Source organism: Oreochromis aureus, linkage group 13, assembly GCF_013358895.1.
Source record: "Oreochromis aureus strain Israel breed Guangdong linkage group 13, ZZ_aureus, whole genome shotgun sequence".
Lineage (NCBI taxonomy): Eukaryota > Metazoa > Chordata > Actinopteri > Cichliformes > Cichlidae > Oreochromis > Oreochromis aureus.
This window is the reverse complement of record NC_052954.1, coordinates 18894897-18914414: the sequence shown is the minus strand read 5'-3', so window position 1 is coordinate 18914414 and position 19518 is coordinate 18894897. Positions and strand designations below refer to the sequence as shown.

At 38.5% G+C, this 19518-nt stretch overlaps 1 protein-coding gene across 2 annotated transcripts in view; it reads right to left on the bottom strand.

Annotated features, from left to right (window-relative positions):
- spock2 (SPARC (osteonectin), cwcv and kazal like domains proteoglycan 2) overlaps positions 1-8942 on the bottom strand; it is a 37337-nt gene extending 28395 nt beyond the window's left edge. The window contains exon 1 of one of the 2 annotated variants that reach the window (XM_031735237.2): positions 8661-8942. In XM_031735237.2, coding sequence (XP_031591097.1) covers positions 8661-8849 — 189 coding nt within the window. In that variant the 5' untranslated portion in view covers positions 8850-8942. The remainder of the gene's footprint in view (positions 1-8660) is intronic. The other variant, XM_031735238.2, reaches the window with a different exon arrangement.
- Between the last annotated feature and the right edge of the window lie 10576 nt (positions 8943-19518).

The following is a 19518-nucleotide window of genomic DNA, read 5'->3' as shown; positions in this document are numbered from 1 at the left end:
CAGTTAAGCTGATGTCATCTTACGTAAGCACAATACTGCTTCCAAACTTAATCTGCACAAAAATAATAAATTATGAAATGTCAAGTACTCATGGTCTCTATATTAAAGCTGGACGTAGCCCCCACATCATCAGCCAGTAGTTTGTCGACTACAGTTTTGAGGCATCATGTCTGGCAACACAACCACTGCCATATTGTTTTTGGAGCCAGAAATGACCATACTGCTTTGTTCATTGTTTATCAAGAAAAAACTGGGCCAAATTAAAACATACCAGTTTGCCCTGCTTGACTTTTATTGTTTAATCTATGCTGACAGTCTCCTGCAATTTGCTGCACTCTTCCTGGATATATTCACCTTTCTGTACAAAAACTGTAAAATGTTATTACTTTTATAGTTAAATAAATATTTAATATATTACTAAATATTCACTATTAGTTGAAAAGTGGTGGATATTTTTTTAAACCATTCCTTTTGCCAATAATAATAATAATTATAATAATAACAATAAAACACTATAAAAATCACATCTAAACTCTATTATTGTCAAACTGCACATAAATGATCAAAATAGTGATAAAAAATAAAAGTACCTTCCCAAATTAGGTTATATCTGCCAATATTAATGCTGAAAATGATTAAGCTTTTTTATTGAGCTACTTTTAAATACTTTTCTGTTTAATTTCTAGTAATGCACCCTATTCTATAAAATCACATTTCTTTATTAGCTACCCTGCAAGGATTACATATCTCTGAAAAACAGGTCAGAAAAACAGGCCATGACTTTGAAAAGTGTAGTAAATATATTCATAATAAATAAAAGGACAGCTGAAATAAAAGGCTTCGGGCTGTGGGACATGGTTAACTGTTTATATCTTCAGGGGGATTAAAAATATTCAGAAAAATGAAGACAGTGTGTTGGCAAAACAGCTGGTTAGTTTGTACGCTCATTTTACCAAGTCACTTCTAAGAGATGCTAATTTAATAGTGCTGGTTGACATTAACTTGCATGTTTTATTAAATTAGATTTGATTTCTTTTCTCCATCATCGAAGCTTTCTTTGCTAATGCGCTAAAAGAATTATTACACTCCATCTCCTCTACATCACATATGTTGGCCAAGATAGTTGGCAAGATAACCACAGAAGCTAGTTTACTTACTAATGCTAGCTCTGTTTCCACAAACGTACATATAGTAACTGATCTCAGTGCAGTGAAAGCATAGACAGTGGCAGCTTTATTGTGACTTCACAGACCATGCACAAACAACAAGAAAGAAGCTACTGGCCTCTCAGCTTGGCAAGCTCATGCCTCTGTTAATGAGAAACTGAAATGCCCATGAAAGACACCCTACGGATTGGAATCAATGTCAAACCTGCTTTTTGTGACAATAGACAGTTGTGGCAACATGATGACAGTAATGTAAAGGATGAATGCAAAGAGGTAAGACGCTTTATGATAAAACACAGTTTAAAAGGAGAGGGATTGCTTTCACTTTGTTATGTTTGAATTAATGTCAATCTTTAGATTCCACTGGGCAAGCACAGCTTGCCTTGCTTGTCCTGACACAACTCCACTACTATACTGGGCTCAAGAGGGTGGAGAGCTAATTTTTAGTTAAAGCTAGTCAGCTTGGTTTGTCATATTGATACAAATACCTGCTCATTATTCTTAGCCTAAACTATATAGTCTTTCCCTCAGTAAAACAAACAAAAAACAAACCTGACCTCACACTTTTTGATCAGTCTCTTAGTACAATTAACCTCACAGCAAGCCACATTATTTGTATCCATATCAAAAACAAAAGGTTCTGTTCAGTGACTTAAATAACCACAGTACTATTCAAACAATTAGTGCTTAAATACAGTTAAACAGCTTATATTAAAAAAAAGATACCCAGCCCATACAGTTGTCATAAAGTGGGAAATTAACTAATCTTATGAGTTTATATTTGACTTTACATCAAAGCTCTTTTGCTCATGTGTTTTTAGTTTTAAAGAGAGGAGTGTAATGAACGCTGCTTTATCAATTAAAACTTAAATCTGAAGGACCAGACTTGCTAACCTCCTTTCAAAACAAGAATCGCAGCTCCATACACTGGATTTATATGTGCACATGACATATTTGCGTGTGTGTGTGTGTGTGTGTGTGTGTGTGTAGAGTTGATGTTTTTCTCAGTTTGATTACAACAAACAGTTTTTCCTCTCAGGGTTTCCCAGGTGCTAAAACACCTGGATACGTAAAGTTATTTCTAACCACTTCTAACAATTTCTCCACAGCGCTAATCAAAATCCTTTGTATCCGCTCCTGTACCCACAGGGCCTGATCTCACACTGGCTGTGAATCAGCCTGGCTCAAGACCAACTGCATTTACTGTGGAGACAGCTACTGGCACTTAAAGTTATTGTTAGCTTTAAAAGGGGCAAAGTTAGATTCACTGAACCTGCTGTAAAGAACCTCAAAAGGCTCACTGGGTCTTAGAATGCTGCACGGTTCTTTTTCGAATGAGATTCATGAAACAAATTTATATATAGAACGCTGTTTTGCACCAGAATTCATATAAACATGTCATACTGATATGCTATAAGAATTAATTTAGAGTGTTTTTCAATTGATAATCCATCCATCCATCTTGCTCTATCCAGGTGTGGGTCAAGGGGGCAACAGCATAAGCAGAGATGCCCAGACCTCCTTGTGGCCAGGCATGGCTGCAGGGTGGGCCCCAAGTAACTATTTCCTGGCAGGATAGCCATGTACCTCTATTTTCTATGATATCATCACTCTTAGTCTGTCTTCTCACCCCCAGGAACAATTTGCCTTGGAAGACCCTACCAGGGGTAAACTGCCCCTAACAACATATCTCCTCTGATCATGCATAATCATGCGTGGCTGATATTTTAATTCTAACCAAATCACGACTTAAATCACCTCAGAGAAAAACCAAACAACTCCAAAAAACAGTAAATGGGATCTTTACTAACTTTGTCGTCTACCTTCAGGACACTGGCAGTATCCCATAAAGAGCTCTTTATTGGTCGTTTTTGGGATATTAGGTGTTTCCTGCAGCAAGTTTGGCAAACAGACTCCCAAACTAGGTGTGGGAAATGCAGAAGAAGGTCACTTAGAAATCGAGGCAGGCAGGGATTGCTGGCAACTGGAAGGAAAATGGCTGTTTTAAAGCCCCAAGTGTTGTTAAGCAGGCATTAGTCACACCTGTATGAAGACTTCTGAATTGTGATGCACTTATTCCATTTTGTAAACAACTGAATCTTCCAAGAAAATTGAAATTAATCACCCTCTTAACTCTTTAGCAAATTTGTCTTTGTGACACCTGTTCCCTTCAGCTGTGGCTATTGTACCACTGTAGGAAGCAGCTGTAGCCTGGCACGATGAAAGGCTATTTCTTTTTTTTTCTTCTTCTACTCAATTACAGCCCACCTAGGCCTCTGGTAACCAGCCAAGACACCCCACAGTGCACCAGTACTCTATCTAAACTCTGAACAAGCAGACCCTCTCTCCCAAAACAGTTGGAGGCGATCAAGATGCACTCCGTGTGCATTGCCTCAGAGCTTTGGATGCTTACAGCCTCGCGGAGAATCTGGTGAGCGATAAGCACCGACTCATGCCAGAACAAAGCATGACTAGATAGATTAATGGTTTTCTGATAAGCCGCTATCATCATTCATAGCATTAATGCATCAGTAGCAGTCTATTTTAACATCAGACAGCATGTGCAGTGGGAATAACAGACTGAGCGTCGGGCTAGTGATGATAATTTACTGTTCGTCTGGATAGCCTTTAATGGAGAGTTTGGCTCCAGCGTTACAGACGATTTATCCACAATCATTTCTGTATGCCATGGTGAAATAATAAAAGAAGCAACTGAGAGTGTGCCCACAGTTCTGCTGCACTGTAGCCAGACAAATGGCATGACAGACTAAAAACAGACAGGTGAGAACAGGTAGCAAAGGTAAACCTGCCAGTGTTTTGGAGCAAAAGAATACAACATCACATCTCAATAAGAACTGTCAGAGTCTACTCCAAGTGCTTCCACCATTCTGCATATTTAATTCACTGACATCAACGAGGGATCTGATGTTTTTGTGCAGGCCGATGAGTTTCTGTTCATTAAAAATGAAGTGAATGGATAACAGGTGCAGGCAAGATTGCTACTGGGTGGTCCTGAAATGCCTGACTGGAGACGTGCATGTTTTTAAGATAAGGATTTAGGGCGCAGACAGTGCAGGATAGGAAGGGAGAAAGCACAAAAAATATATACAGTACACAGAAAAATCCAGTTTTAAACACTGAGCTATTTCTGACAAGTACATGCTGCCATATTTGACTGAGGCTAACAATGAAGAGCATCCTTCGGTATAAAGTTGAATTGCTTACTCTTTATTATCATCAATTTCTAGACACATATATATGTTCATATTACTTCAACAGAAATAAAGGACCAGAACACTTTCATGGCCGTGTGATTTCATGGACGCTATTATTTTTTACAAGGTAAGTTGAGAATAAAATGGAATCTACTGTTGATCTGCTTTCATAGCATAAAAGTAGATCTGCAATGCACAAAATTACAGCAGACTCCCATCATTTAGTACACTGTCTATACATAGTGCTGTGAAAAAGTATTTGGCTCTTTCCTGATCTTTCCTTGGGGGATATTTATCAGATTTAAATGTTTTAGATCATCAAACAAATTTTAGTCTTAGAAAAAGATAACCTGAGTAAATACAAAATGAAGTTTTTAGATGATTATTTCATTCATTAAGAGATAAAAGCTATTCAAACCTGCTTGGCCCTGTGTGAAAAAAGTGATTGCGCGCTAAACCTAATAACTGATTGTGCCATCCTTGGCAACAAGAACTGCAATCATGTGTTTGTGATAGCTGCCAATGAGTCTTTCACATCACTGTGGAGGAATGTTGGCCCACTCTTCTTTGCAGTGTTGTTTTAATTCAGCCACACTGAAGGATTTTCAAATATAAATGACTTGTTCAAGGTCACGCCAAAGATCAGATCAGACTTTGACTCGGTCACTCCATAACCTTCATTTGTTTTGTTTTTTAAAGTGTGTTCTAGATCATTTTCCTGCTACATAACCCGAATGTGTTTGAGATTCAGGGGACAGATTGATGGTCCGACATTCTTCTTCAGGATTTTTGTGGAAGAAAGCAAATTTCTTGGTTCCATCAATTATGGCAAGTCATTCTGAAACAGCAAAGCAGCCCCAGACCATCACACTACCACTACCATGTTTGACTGTTGGTATGACGCTCTTTTTATAAGATCCTGTGCTAGTTTTATGCCAGATGTAACGGGACTCAAACCTTCCAAAAAAGTTCCAGCTTTCGTCTTGTCAGTTCATAGAATATTTCCCCCAAAGTCTTGGATATCATCAAGATGGTTTTTGTAAAATGTGAGATGAGTCTTTGCAAGCTTTTTCATCAGCAGTGGTTTTCTCCTTGAAAATCTCCCATGGATGTTTGCCCAGTCTCTTTCTTATTGTTGAATCATGAACTCTGACCTTAACTGAGACAAGTGACTCCTACATTTCTTTAGATGTTCTGAGTTCTTTTGTGACCTTCTGGATAAGTGGTTGATGTACTCTTGGGAGTGATTTAGGTTGGACGGCGACTCCTGGGAAGGTTCACCGCCGTTCCAAGTTTTCTCCATTTGTGTATAATGGCTGTGACCGTGTTCGGTGGAGTCCCAAAGCCTTAGAAATGGCTATGCAACCATTTCCACAGTGACTGATGTCAATGACTTGTTTCTCACCTGTTCTGGAGTTTCTTTAGATTGTAGCATGGCATGTTGATTTTAGACTGCTTCACTTTGTCAGACAAGTCCTATTTAGGGTATTTCTTAATTCAACAGGTCTGGCAGTAATCAAGCCTGGGTGTGGTGAGAAAACTTGAACTCAGCTTTCAATATGTGGTTAATCACGGTTAATTAATAGTGTAACAAGATGGGGCAATTACTTCAGTAGGATTATGTTTGGATAGCTTTTTTCCCTTAAAAATTGCCTTTCGTATGTACTCAAGTTGTCTTTGTCTGATATAAAAATGTGAGAAATGTAAGTGTAACCCTTAATCGATTGTCATTTAAGCTAAAAAGTGACAAATTCTTCATAAAATTGAGAAAATGACAAAAGTTGTTCATGTTTGAGGTAATGTAACAAATCTGCACCCAGTTACCATGATTGTCTTCCCTGTTCCCATGTTTGTCTTATAGTTTTTTCCAGGATTTGGTGCATTAGTGGAATGAAATGTTGAGTGCACCTGTCAGATTAAAGGATTGAAGGTATCCCATTCTATTATTTGTTGACTGTATCTGTTAAATCTTTCTGCCTCGGATGCCAAATAGATTGAAGGGTGGGAGCCGTTTTTATTGGAAGTGAAAGAGCCTCTTATCCTGATCCTGCTTTTAAAAACCTGCAAAAGAATAAATATAAAATATTTACGGTGCATTTTCTGCAGCGTATGTATTCAGTGTGTTTTCGTGGGGGGAGGTTTGGTGTGCATCTGTGTGCATTTCCGTACATGCCAAAGCAAGAGTGAAGGAGCTCCTCTTTCATGTTGTGCTGCTTTGATTATTGCTTTCCAGTGTTGGATTAATATTCAGCATTCGGCTCTCGGAGGACTGTGCAAGTCAGTTTGCGTAATCTCAATACCTATAACTGTGTCATTGGCAGTCATTTATACATTAACCAAAATATTCCCAGGGACTGAACTGCTCCAGTTTTTGTCTTTTTTTAACTCAAAGACCATCATGGGGCAACTATTAAGAAAAACCCCAGCACTATTTGGTTGCGAAATTTGTATTTCAGCTGTGGACGTTTACAGTTTTAATTACTGAGAAACCCTAATAAAAGAATTTTCCATTTATTCCCGCACCCTGAAGCAAGACTGGTGAGTGGATAGAGTCATCAAATTCCCAGTGATACGTGCTCCATCCAGAGACTGCAGTTGCTACAGCAGCAAGCTGAAATCAAAGCGGTTTCTACTGGCGATTCCCTCTGGATGTTCACTGGTTACTTTCTCTGATGTTTTCTCCTGTCATCATCATCATTAACAAAGACACTGCCACGCACATGGGCGGAAAGACTTCCCAAAATCAAGAGCACATCTGTATGCCTGTATGCATTCACGCATATGCACTAACACACTGAGACAATCACCCTCGAGAATAATGATCATGAAAGCGATTCAGTGTGTAAAAGTAGGGGCCGTTTGTGTTGCACAGCAGCTTTGACGTTAAATTAAGGGAAAAGGGGGAGCAGAGAAAGTGACATCTTTATATTAGAAGCTCTATCGTTGACCAAACTGTTTATATCTTGGGATACTCCTCAAATTCCTGTCATATTTGTGAAAAGTGATGTTTCTGCATAGATAATCACGAAGTGCCGAATTCATAATGACATCGCTGCTGTAACAAAAATTCTGCATCAAATATGGAGCCACGACCAGTGAGTTATAATCCCACCATAATTCTGACTTAATCTTTCCATGCCCACAATTTCATTACTTCCCTAAGTACAGTTCCAGAGGACGCACTCTTTAAGTAATCACAGTCAAACTAATCCGTCCCCGAGAGGGGATGCTGACAGTTTTCACACACGTTCACGTCCTCTCCGGGGACCCAAGACCCGTGTTTTAAGGAGGAGGATCAGAAATGACACCGCAATCTCTCCGGGAAAGGTTATTACTTCGAAAGGCTCATCTTTTCTTCCAGAACAGATAAGCCATTGTTCTCACAACAGATGCTCAAGCTGAAGCAAACCGCTCACATTTCAGATCCATTAATGATACCTATCATTCAGTGCAGTTACCACATAGGATCAATTAAAACCCAATTAACAGGAGTCATATGGAACCTAATCCAACTGCACTATTGCCCAAATCCTGTTGGGATCATTACTAATCATTTCAAAGAGAAGCAAAGGAAGGCAAAACTATGGCTATGCAGCCCCAGACATGGCAATATATCACAGTGCTCTGAGAGCTTTAATCAATCCCTGCAGCCCAGTTTAGTGTGTTTAGTAGGTGAAAATGCTCATCAATCAATCACTGCTGGCTCTGCTCTAATTGCTAAATTCCCATGTTTGTGAAATCTCTCGGAACACGTCTGGTAGCACATCTGGGGCAACCAGTAGTCAGGTCAGTGTGATGGAATAGGTTTATGCCTCTGTGCAAGTGGGGCTGAAACTTAATTGCTTAGAATGAGCAAAGGGCTCATAAGCGAAAAGTAGGAAGAACAGCAGTCGATACTCTATGGACTGTGCTTGCAAATGTGGCTTTTTTTTCTTGGGTTCTATTGTGGAAGTTTACTGAATCAATAGTTATAAAATCACCCAAATTCAATATAATAAACAATACCATGTTTTGTCACTTATATATATTTCCCATTTCATTCTAGTATAAAAGCCCTACTGTGTAAAATAGACGTTATAGTGCTTAATTTTTTATGTATTTTTCACATTTTGAAACATTTGTATGTGTTAAAACACCCAGCACCAAGTTTCTGTGCTTTAACCCGCTTCGAAAGTGTGTGATAATAACTATTAGGGTACACTTCCGAAATGTGGAGTGCGTGTTTCCCCATCAGCGCATCTCATACCGCATTACAGCGCATCTCCCAATCAACACTTACATCTCTGAAGCGATTCCAGTGCTTGATCTTGCGGCTGTACTGTGAAATGGTGGACAGCCACTGCTCGTCTTCCATGAAATTCCCCGTCTTTTCCGCCTCTTTGACGCTCTTCACTTCGGTTTGAAGGGTTGACCCCGCCAGCATCACCAGCGGGACGAGAAGGCACACGATATCCGTATTTCCCACCATGGTAGCGGACAAACAAAAACACCTCGCGCACACCGACTGTCGGCAGCAGGAGGAGGATACCGAGGCTGGACTGAAAGTACCACCTGATTAGCCTATAGGATGCGCCTTCTGCTCGAGGAGAGAGAGAGAGAGGGGGAGAGGGAGGGAGGGAGAGGGAGATTTTCAGGGTGTGTTTCCGTGAACACGCCACACATTTATTTGCATGTTCCTGGGTGCTGTTGGTGTTTACAAGCCACGAATTCAAATGTCACGTGACGCCATTCATTGACCCCCTCTCCGCTCTGGGCTTTTTCAGGTGGGACACTTTTGTTTGGTTTGTGGGGCAGGCTAAATAAAGGCTATAATAATGTATTATTGACTCCTCAGTTAATTCTTTTAGGATTGTGAGGGGAAACATATTTAGATCACCTTTATTACTGATGAGATAAGTAAAACCTTCCACCTGAAAGGCTGGGATTAGGCAGGTTTTAGTTTTTATTTGAGAAATTTTGGCATCGGGATAGTCGTAGATTGGATTTCCTGATAATTCCAGCTCATGTCCATGTAAAAAAAAGCCTTCAGTCAGTAAAAAGCCCACTCTGACACACACTCAGCCAGCAGTTCTGCTGCAGCACGGTAAGATGTCTTTTTCATTAAAATTTCACCGCAACAGGGAAACCCTTTGCGACCCTTTATCTGCAAAAGAGCTATGCAAATGTACTTAGCGATGTTAGTTTGGAAAAAGAATACCAACTGGGTCCACTTAGAGCTTTTTCCAGAGGCTTCAATCATATCACACGACTTTCATCAATGAATGCAGCTCTCTCTTGGTCGTCATGGAGATTAATTACTTGGCAGGGATGTTTTTGTTTTATTTACAGTTTATTAATTTCATATTAATCAAACTTTTCAGGTATCAACAGCAGCTATTAGGCGATTCACTTTATACCCCACCCCCCCTTTTTTTCTAAAGTGACTGGATTTTTCTTTTTATTTATACTTATCTTGTTAGTTATCCTTTATTCATCCAGAAAATAGTGTCCTTGAGATTAAGATATCTATTCCAAGAGAGTCCGTGCCGTTATTTAAATACATAATCAATTACTGTGGCTGTTGCATTTGTTGTAGTTGTTGAAAGTAAGGCTACGAATCTGCTCCGCATAATTCATTTAATTATTTAGTAAGTGCCTGCACTTACTCAGTTCAAGAGTACATTTGTTTACAAAGTTGAGACTTTATAATAAATACAGTACGATATGACATATAATTAAAGTTGGATCCAATTGCATATAGACAAAACCTAATCATCTATTTAATATAAAATAGTAAATGTAAGTATTTTCAGAAGAATAACATAAGTATTTAGAAATTATCATTTGGTTTCATGGTCCAGTAGCTTGTATGATAATTTAAAACAATTTAGGAGCGATAGATTACAGCTGCTGCCCAAACAGACCCTTAAAAAATCAATGAACCATAAAGATAATAAAATAAAATTTATTTGTATAGCACTTAATAAAACCAGCATTTACAAAGTGCTTCTCAAAAACACGCAATAAACAATAAACTTAATTTTTTTAAAAGCCCCCTAGGAATAAATTATAAAAATAATTTTCCATATCAATTATAAAAGACCACACAAGACTCAAGTGCAAGAGACAATAAAATATAATGTGACTCCATAGGAAATGATAAATTTAACATAAAATGTAAAAGTTTAAAGAATGAAATGGAGATAAGCTAAGAATGTCAAAGATATAAAATCTATAATAAAAGCGCTACCGAGTGCTATAAATTAGCACTGATGAAGACACTGAGGAAGCGAGTTGGACTTCCTCGGGCAGGTCATTTCACAGCTGAAGAGCCCTAACAGCAAATGCTCGATCGCCTTTTCTCTTTAAGTGTGAGCGTGATGGGAAAAGTTAACAGGTTTCCGGGAGGATCTCAGGCTGTGCAACTGCAGCCAGGCCATGAATGTTTTTTAAAATAATAAGTTGAATATTAAAACCAGTTCTTAAAGTAAAGGGCAGCCAGTGTAAACAGTGTAGCAGCACCAGTTGCTTATGTGCCACTGCTGTAGCAGCAGGACTCAGTAACCTTGCTTATGTGTTTCTCGAGCACACCCAGGTTTCTGACAACTGATTGTACATGAACTGATAAAGGACCAAGGGAGGACTTGATGAGTAAATGGAGCGTTTCTGGACCAATGATAGGACTTTCTGTTTTTTTCTGAGTTTAATGTTTTAGAAAATATAAGTCTGTGGATTTTACCATTCATTTAATACTAAGCTGTTAGCATAGTAGTGAAACAAAATGGTATTTCTCTGTATAATGTAGCCAAGAGACAGCATATATATATAATGAAAAAAAAACCCCCAAAAACATAGGACCTAGTATAGACCCTTGGGGGACTCCAGATTTTAGAATAGGGAGAGCTGTGGTCACCAGTAAAAAAACGAAACAAAAATAAAACTGTAGAGCTGTTCCAGATATACCAACATGATGCTGCAGCCTCTCAGGCAAAAAAGTTTTATGGACTGTTGCATCAAATGTTGCACTTAAGTCAAGCAAAACAAGGACAGAACATTCACCAGTGCCAGCAATTTTTAAAATATCATTTGTGACTCTAATAGGCACAGTCTCAGTTCTGTGATGTTGTTTAAAACTGGACTGAAATTTTGAAAAGATTTTGTTCTCATGTAACTTTTAAAGATGCAGGGGACAACAATTTTTCTCCTGCGGCATCCAAAAAAGGTGTTAGCTAAGGTGTAATCTCACACATGACTCTGCTAAGTATCCCAGTAAGGGGCAGCATACATGACACCAGGCCCTAGAAATGGGATACCTAAGTGCAACACACCTACAACAAATGTTATGAATTATTCAAACTGTACTGTTCATGCTGTCAAAACTCCTTATTGTATGTGAGCTTAATCAAAACCTCTCAGTCTTAACAAAAATGAAACAAATTACTGCAGCGCTGTGTGATTTCATGTGATTTTCTTATGGAATAAAGTTAAAGTAATAGTTAATTACATTGTTATATCTTGATTGACAAACTGACAACCTTACATTTTGCCCTCATATCTACATTATAACAATGAAACGCAGTTGGCTAAAATAGAAAAAAATGCAGAAAAGAGTCAGTGTTGATTGTTATCTGGATTACTGACAGCAAAAAAAGAGTTATGCGATGTGGTTATGCTGACTGTAGTTCTATGATACGTCTGTTTAGTTGCGTTGTATAAAATGTTTTGATGCAATTTTTGGGGAAGTACAGCATTTGCACTTTGCCAGGCTATAGCGTTTGACTATATCTGCATTGCCTGCTGCAGTCTCAGCCCTAGAGAGGAGCAGTGAATGACAGCTTGTAAATGAAATGCTGGATTAACTGATGGCATCTATATTTCATCCTGAAAGAAGCGTATTTGAGACCTTAATAAAGGCAGGCGTCTAATCAGTTAGATAAAGACAGGAAGTTGTTCAAACTGAACATGGACTCGTGCATGGAAATTATGTGATGTGATACAATCAAGTGCGTGAAAGCAGCTGAGCTTAATCCACATATAGTGAAGCATACAGCAAGCATGCAAATGCTTATTTTTAAGGCTACACACTCAAGCTGAATAAAATATTCATGTGTGCAAACAACAAATTTTCTAGCTGGTTGGACTCTGGTTAGTTTGTACTTCCTGCGTTCAACTAAAGCTAACTGTAGCCAGACACGAAAACATGCAATCTCCCTGCTTTAATCTCAGCAACATTAATCAAACTGAAAGCAATGAACAGCATGAAGCAAAATTACAGTGTGATTAACTTCTCTCTTGTAAGTCACATATTAGGAGGAAAACCTGAAGCTACTGCAGCAGGAATCGAGCAAAGGCCTGGCCGTGAACCCAGACAGATGTGATATGACAGTCACGGAGCAGTGAAGCAGAAAGCGAAAGGAAGGAACACGGGAACCGACAATTTTCATCTCGTTCTTTGGAGACAGAAAAGGAAAAAAATGGCTGAGAAATCCTTGAGTCACAGTACTATAGGCTGTAATGTAATCTTATAAAAGCACTGTGAATACACTCCTCTGTCATGTGAGTGTGTTTTCCCCGGGTCTGATGCTTTGTGACTCAGAGGAAGAGATGTAATTGTGACGACCGCACAGATCAAGTGAAGTTCATTAACGAAACAGTTTGGATTCTGTCATCCAGAACAGATGTCTGTATCCACGAGCCAGTCTTGGAGCCTAAGTTAATTGTCAGCTTATTAATTAATACTTCTTTAATGAATGTGTGCCATTACTAATGACTTTCTAGCAGTCTGGTTAAGGGGTCAGTCAATTGGTTCAGGTCTCTCTACAGATATCATTATATTAATGATGTTATTTAACTTTGGGCTGGAAAAAAGCAAACTGCAGAACTTTTCCTTTAAACTGTAACGTCCATTCAAGACTAATAGGTGGTATTAGTCCAGTAAACACGGACGATATCCAGGATACTTTAAGATTCAAGGAGCAGTCACAACAGCCGAGGAAAGCTGTGTTTGGCAGGATTGCTAAATAATGCACATGCTTCTAAAATGAGAGACAGAGAGAGAGAAAGCTTCACTCTGGGACAAGTCACACTAAGAGTACTTATAAATAATGATCGGGATCCTTTTCTCTGTCTTAAGTCATCATGCATGCAGTGACTTTTTTGCTCTGCTACCTATCACTTAGCAATGCAGCCTCTGTGCCAAATTACACTCGATCAATATCAATAATGAAACTTGTTCACAAACTCAGCAACCAAAGCTGGAAAATGCAAATAATCCACCTCCTTCGGGTGCTTTATGTCAAGATGGCAGTCAGTGAAAGGAAACGATAACACCTTTTTGTTTCGTTGCTCATGTTCTGTGACCAACAACAATAATAAATGAATGACACAGGGCTTATTACACCTCTGGAAATGTATTTAAAGCAGATAGTGGTAAAATGTTCCTTACTAGATTTTATCTAAGCCTCTTTTTTCCCCTTTTTTCCAAATCTATCTTCTTTGAACAGAAAGGCCCAGCAGATCCACCCTCTGGAGTGTTGTGTAAAGTGTTAATGCTTTAATAAAGAAGAGTGTATCTTCACAAACAAAGGGAAAAAAAGCTAAACATCACATTTTCCCCTCCCCTGAGAGTGTGGGTCTGTTTCTGCTTCTTCCAGCAATAAATCAAAACCTGTCCCAGGTCCAGCGTCAGGTGATGCAGCCTCACCGAGCCAAACAGCGGATCCTGCATTCACTGCAAAAGCCTTTTCAGATAAACACGAGGAGGGCTGAGATGGAAAGGTTATTCTTCTTCAGTTGGAAGTGTCTCCTCAGAGTGACAGACACCACCTCATTTTTCATGCCACGAGGAGTGATAAACAGCAATAAAGTACTTCTGCTCACAACGGCATGCCGTTGCTATAGTCACAGCCTCCCAAACACAATCCAGGGACCCTTTCACCTCTTACTGAATTCATTAACATAAGCGTATGCAAAAGAGCGTGAAGAAGAAGGTGGTATCTGAGCACATTCTGGTTAAGTGCATCGTAATTGCTCGGGTTATTTTCGCACCAGTTACTGAAACAAGTAGTTTGCTGGGATGAAAAAAATACAGGTAGGATTTTCTTTGTGGTTCGCTCTAATGATCCTCTGATTAAAGGAAGTACTTCCAGAAAACAAAACAAAAAAAAAGCACTCTCAACAAGCCACTTGGTAATAGATTTATTATACATGAATTAGCCCGAGGCTGGCCAGCTTAACAGCCCTCTCAGGCCTGTTTGAATTGTAAAACACACTGCCTGTCACGCTTTGTTTCCCTTATTACTTTTCTTCCATGACAATGTACAAATAATGTTTTCCCCCAAACAGTGTAGTCTGCAGGCTTAAGCGCAGGAAAACGGCATCGGCGCTGTGTGCGGAGAAACATTAATGTAGCAGAATAAAACGCACTTGTTACAGTTGAAGTGCCCGTGAAGAAGACACGTCAGACAGCCTGCTGTGTGTTCACGGGCACAAACAATAGATGCAACCGGGCATAAACATTTCCCTTGCAAACATTAGCACTTTCACCACACTGGCTGCAGCTCGTCGTGTGAAACTTAAAGCTTGTACAGTGACGCCACCATCTGGTTATGCGGTGCATTACATCAATCGGGGGCTGACACAGTGGAATTTTACCACTAGGTTAAGTGCGATTAAACACACAAACTGCACTATGAAATGAACGTAGCTTTAATAGGTTTGGCATTAGTTTATTGGTAGGTAGTTCAGCTTTTTTTTTAAAAAAAATTTTTTTGTGTGTAGTCAGCTACTGAAATTTTTCTGTTTTATCCTTTCCTTGTTTACTACTTTAATACAACTATTAGGGTAACACCAAAAATATATACGTTATTGTTCATTTTCAGAATAAAGTTGAAATGTGGAGAATAAAGTTGTGGTTTAAAGTCAAACAACTGCTACAGCTGCCTTGTGTAGATGGATTAGTTAAAGAACGTGATCCGCGATCTTGTTGTGAGTTGAAGGGAAGTTATGAACTGTTTCTGAGAGACAAATAACACCAGGATCCTTTTCTAAGTAGCTGACAGCTGGTAACTGTGCAGGGGCGGGTCTAGCAAAGTTTTGCCAGGGGGGCCAGGTAGGGCATTAACAGGGAAAGGGGGGCACAAAGAATTACTTTTCTTTCTTATTCTCATTTAAAATGTCTCGCTTTTAATAAATAATTATCTGAATCTTACAACAAACGTTTTCATCTGATGTAAAATGTATAGAAATCATTATTGTACATAGTAATTTTTTTCAGGGTCCCATCTTAATTTCTTCAGAAGTAAGTACTGTATATGATGCAAGTATTTTCCCACATTTTCTAGATACTGTACCAGTACTGTGTAGAATGCCATCAAAAAGTCAATTAAGTTTTATTCTTTCTCACCTGTCTTTCTGTTTCCTTTCACTTTTTAAAGGTTGCCATGTTGGAAAAAATATTTTGCCCTGCCATGCTGTTTATTGATGTGGTAAATGAATAGTTTATGAAAATATATCTAAATCTGTCATTCATTATTTTTTAATATTCAGTAATGATAATGTCTCACCTCTAGTCTTCTCTATCTTAATTTCAGGTTTCCACCATGTGTTGTAGATAGTTCAGGAGGTTAACTCGACCAAACAGTCTTTGGGTTTCGGCTAAGTACTGTTTAGAATACCAGAATAGGGAGGATGGTGTAGTTTATTAGATTGATACATATATACCAACAGGACAGTGTATATCACTGTGACAACAGCGTTTGTTTTCATTCAAAGGCTTTATGGTTTTTCCTATACCTGGTGGGCCAGTCTCTAGTCAAAATGCCCGGGCCGATTTTTTGTCCCAGTCCAGCCCTGATCATACATCCTCTTTACTGCACGAGGGTCTAACCATCCTTGCATGTGCCATTTCAGTTAGTACAAATGTGTGTTTTCTTTCTAACCAAATGAGGCTTTTTGCACCATCTTTCCGGCGTTCTTAGTCTTATCACAACGCTGTGTTTATATGCTAAAAAATGTTAACTTAAAAAAAAAAAAAAAAGTTTAGTGCTCACAAAACTATACTTAAGTAAAGTAAAGCTGCAGAGAACAAAAAGAGAGTTTTAGTCTTAGTCAGTGAGGTCAAATGTGTCATCACAACTAGTATCAGGCGGTTCTGGTGCGTGCATTTTATGACACTGGGAAGACTACGTGACTGACTGTGAGTCAGTTTTTGATATGACTTGCAATACTGGACTTTTGAAATCTTGCTCAGCACAAATGTCAATCTTATTAGGTTATAATAATAATAATAAAAAGACTCAAACCAAAAACTGAAGGGTGAAAAATAAGTCAATGGAACACGTTTAAACAATGAACAACAAAAGTTAAGAAACAAATTTAAATATATATATATAAAAATATACAAACTAACTCAGCTGCACACTTAGCAACCGTTTCTTAGGGCTCACACATTAGCAGCTGTAGTAATGAGGAGATCATCAACAAATGTCAAACAGGATTATTTCTTGCTTGTTGCAACACTCAGGCTATCTGGGCTTTCTGATATTGCAATTATAAAATCATAGCAATTTATCATATGAGTGCTGTAAAGCTATTTTATTTTTTTTAAGTCCTTTAAACAAGAACCTGTCAGGTAAACTGAATCAGATATTAACTTTTTTTTTAATATTGTATTGTTATAATTTCCTCAAATGTTCATTTATATAGTCAATTTGAATATATATTTTACATGTGATATACTTTTGTTTTTACATAGTTTTATCAACTAGGCTTCACTTCAGTGTAAAGAAAGTGGTAGTTTTCAAAATTATACTAGTACTTTTCTGTGCTTCTTTGGGATTTTATTACAACAAACCAAGTCAAAGAGACGGTCAGTACCAAGAATGGGATGTAAGTAACCTACAATCCCCATAAAATAAGTGGCATGAATGGACACAGAGGCTTAAGACTTTAGGTTGGAGAGCAAATTCCTACTATTGCAAACAGGTCTGGAGGCATTTGCAGCAGTGGGGGATGGTAAAACCTCCCTGTTAGAAATCATGAGTCAGAGTTGTGCAAGATTTTTCTTAAACTTTGGGTCTCTGAGAATAGCACACTTTCTAGTCATTTATTAAAGCATTTAAGTGAACAACATGGTCATAAAGCCGTGACACCAATCTGTCACTAAAGCTTATTGACTGACTGAAAAAAACTAACATTTAAAAAGGAAAAACTAGCATGTGTAAGCTGTGTAAAATGTAAATAAAAACAGAATGATTTTCAGATCTCATACACCCATATTTTATTCACAGAAGAGCACAGGGACGTATCAACTGGTTAAACTGAGAAAATGGCAGCAACAAATGTGAAAAAAGGTGGGACAGGGCCCTGTTTTAGGCTGTGTAGCATCCCCTCCCCTTTTAACAACACTCCATAAATGTCTAGGAACTGGGGAGAGGAGCTGCTGGACTTCTGGGAAAGGACTGTTCCTCCACTCACACACACACTTGCCTGATATAAATTCCATGTACTGAACAGTCGTGGATCTTCTTGTATTTTTGTTGTATTGAACTGAAGGCAGTTCAGCACCCGGACTCTTCTACTTCAAAGCCATGCTGTTGTAATAGATCTAGGATGTGTGGGTCCTGGAAAAGACATCAGCTGGATGGAGCAAATGTTGCTAAAACCTGTGTATAACTTTAAGCTTGTCTAAACCACAGAACAGTTTTCCACTTTCCCATTTTTCCTCAGTCCAGTTTAACTTAGCTTTGGCTCAGAGAGGGCGGTGGCATTTCCAGATCATGTTGGCACATGGCTTCCTCTTTGCATGACAGAGCTTTAACCTAGATTTGGGAATAGCGTGACATGTGTACACAGATAATGATTTCTGGAAGTGTCTCTGAGCTGATGCAATGACTTCCATGACAGAATCATGTCTGTTTTTAATGCAATACTGCCTGAGTGCCCAAAGACTAGCATCCAATACTGACTGCACACAGAGATTCCTCCAGATTTTCAGAATCTTTTGATGATATTGTGTTTTTTAGATGATATTTAAAATCTTTACAATTTTACCTTCACCAATATTGTTCTGAAATTGTTCCACAATTTGTAAATGCAGATTATTTTTGTACAGATTGGTGAACCTCTACCCATCTTTACTTTATACAAACTCTTTTAAATATCCAATCTATTGTTGACTTATTGCCAATTAACTTAATTAGTTAAAATGTTCCACCACCTGTTTCTTTTTTGCATAACTTTTTTTTTTTTTTTTATACAATTTTTGCTACCATCAAACTCAGGATGAGATAACATTTTAATAAAATAATAAATTAATAAATGTTTTCTGTGTTTTATTGTGAATAGTATATGGTTTTAGGAGTTTTGACTCCATGCATTCTGTTTTACACAGTGCTCCAACTTTTTTTGGTAATCGGGTTTATATTATAAGACTAGAAACTTTAAAACAAAATTATCATAAAAGAAAAGGAAACTATGAGGCTGTGCAGAGGGGAAAATAAAACTCATTAAAAATAATAAGATCTAGGCTATGATCACTACAACGCCTCCTTTAAAAAATCTGGTATTCATAGGCTGTTTTTGTGTGCCAGTAATGTCGACTGGGCTTACTTCATGCCTGAGAAAAGTTTAGTTTGAGTTTAGGTTTGGCCCCTGCTGAAGAGACTTTTAAACGTTTATAAATTATTCCCAGGGGCTCTGTTTAAAACAAAAGCTGTAAAGTTAATGGTCAGCACTCTTTCTGGCCATTTGACGGAAACAACAAACGAGGTCTACGTGCGAGACGTGTCCCCCCATGTCATTCACAGGAATCGATCTTTCAACAATTGTACAGTCATCGTCTTTTCCTCTGGGCTTTCGTGTGAAATTTCTGTTGGGCGGGTTTTTCTTTTTCGTTTAGTGGGATTTGTGTGGCAATATTTACTTTACCTTTAACATGACTAACAAATAGAGGAGTAAAAAAGGTAGAAAGAGCAGGAATTTCTGCGCGTATGCAGGATGGGGGTCGGGCTGTTGCTGCAATACCGGCAGAGGGGGCTTTGCCTCATCATCAAAGGGATCAGCAGTGTTACCAGGCAAGGCAGAATGCTGAGGACGTGAGCTGAATCCTCATTGGTGGAAAAATGCGATGGGCGGGGTGTTCTTTTCGTGGGTATTTA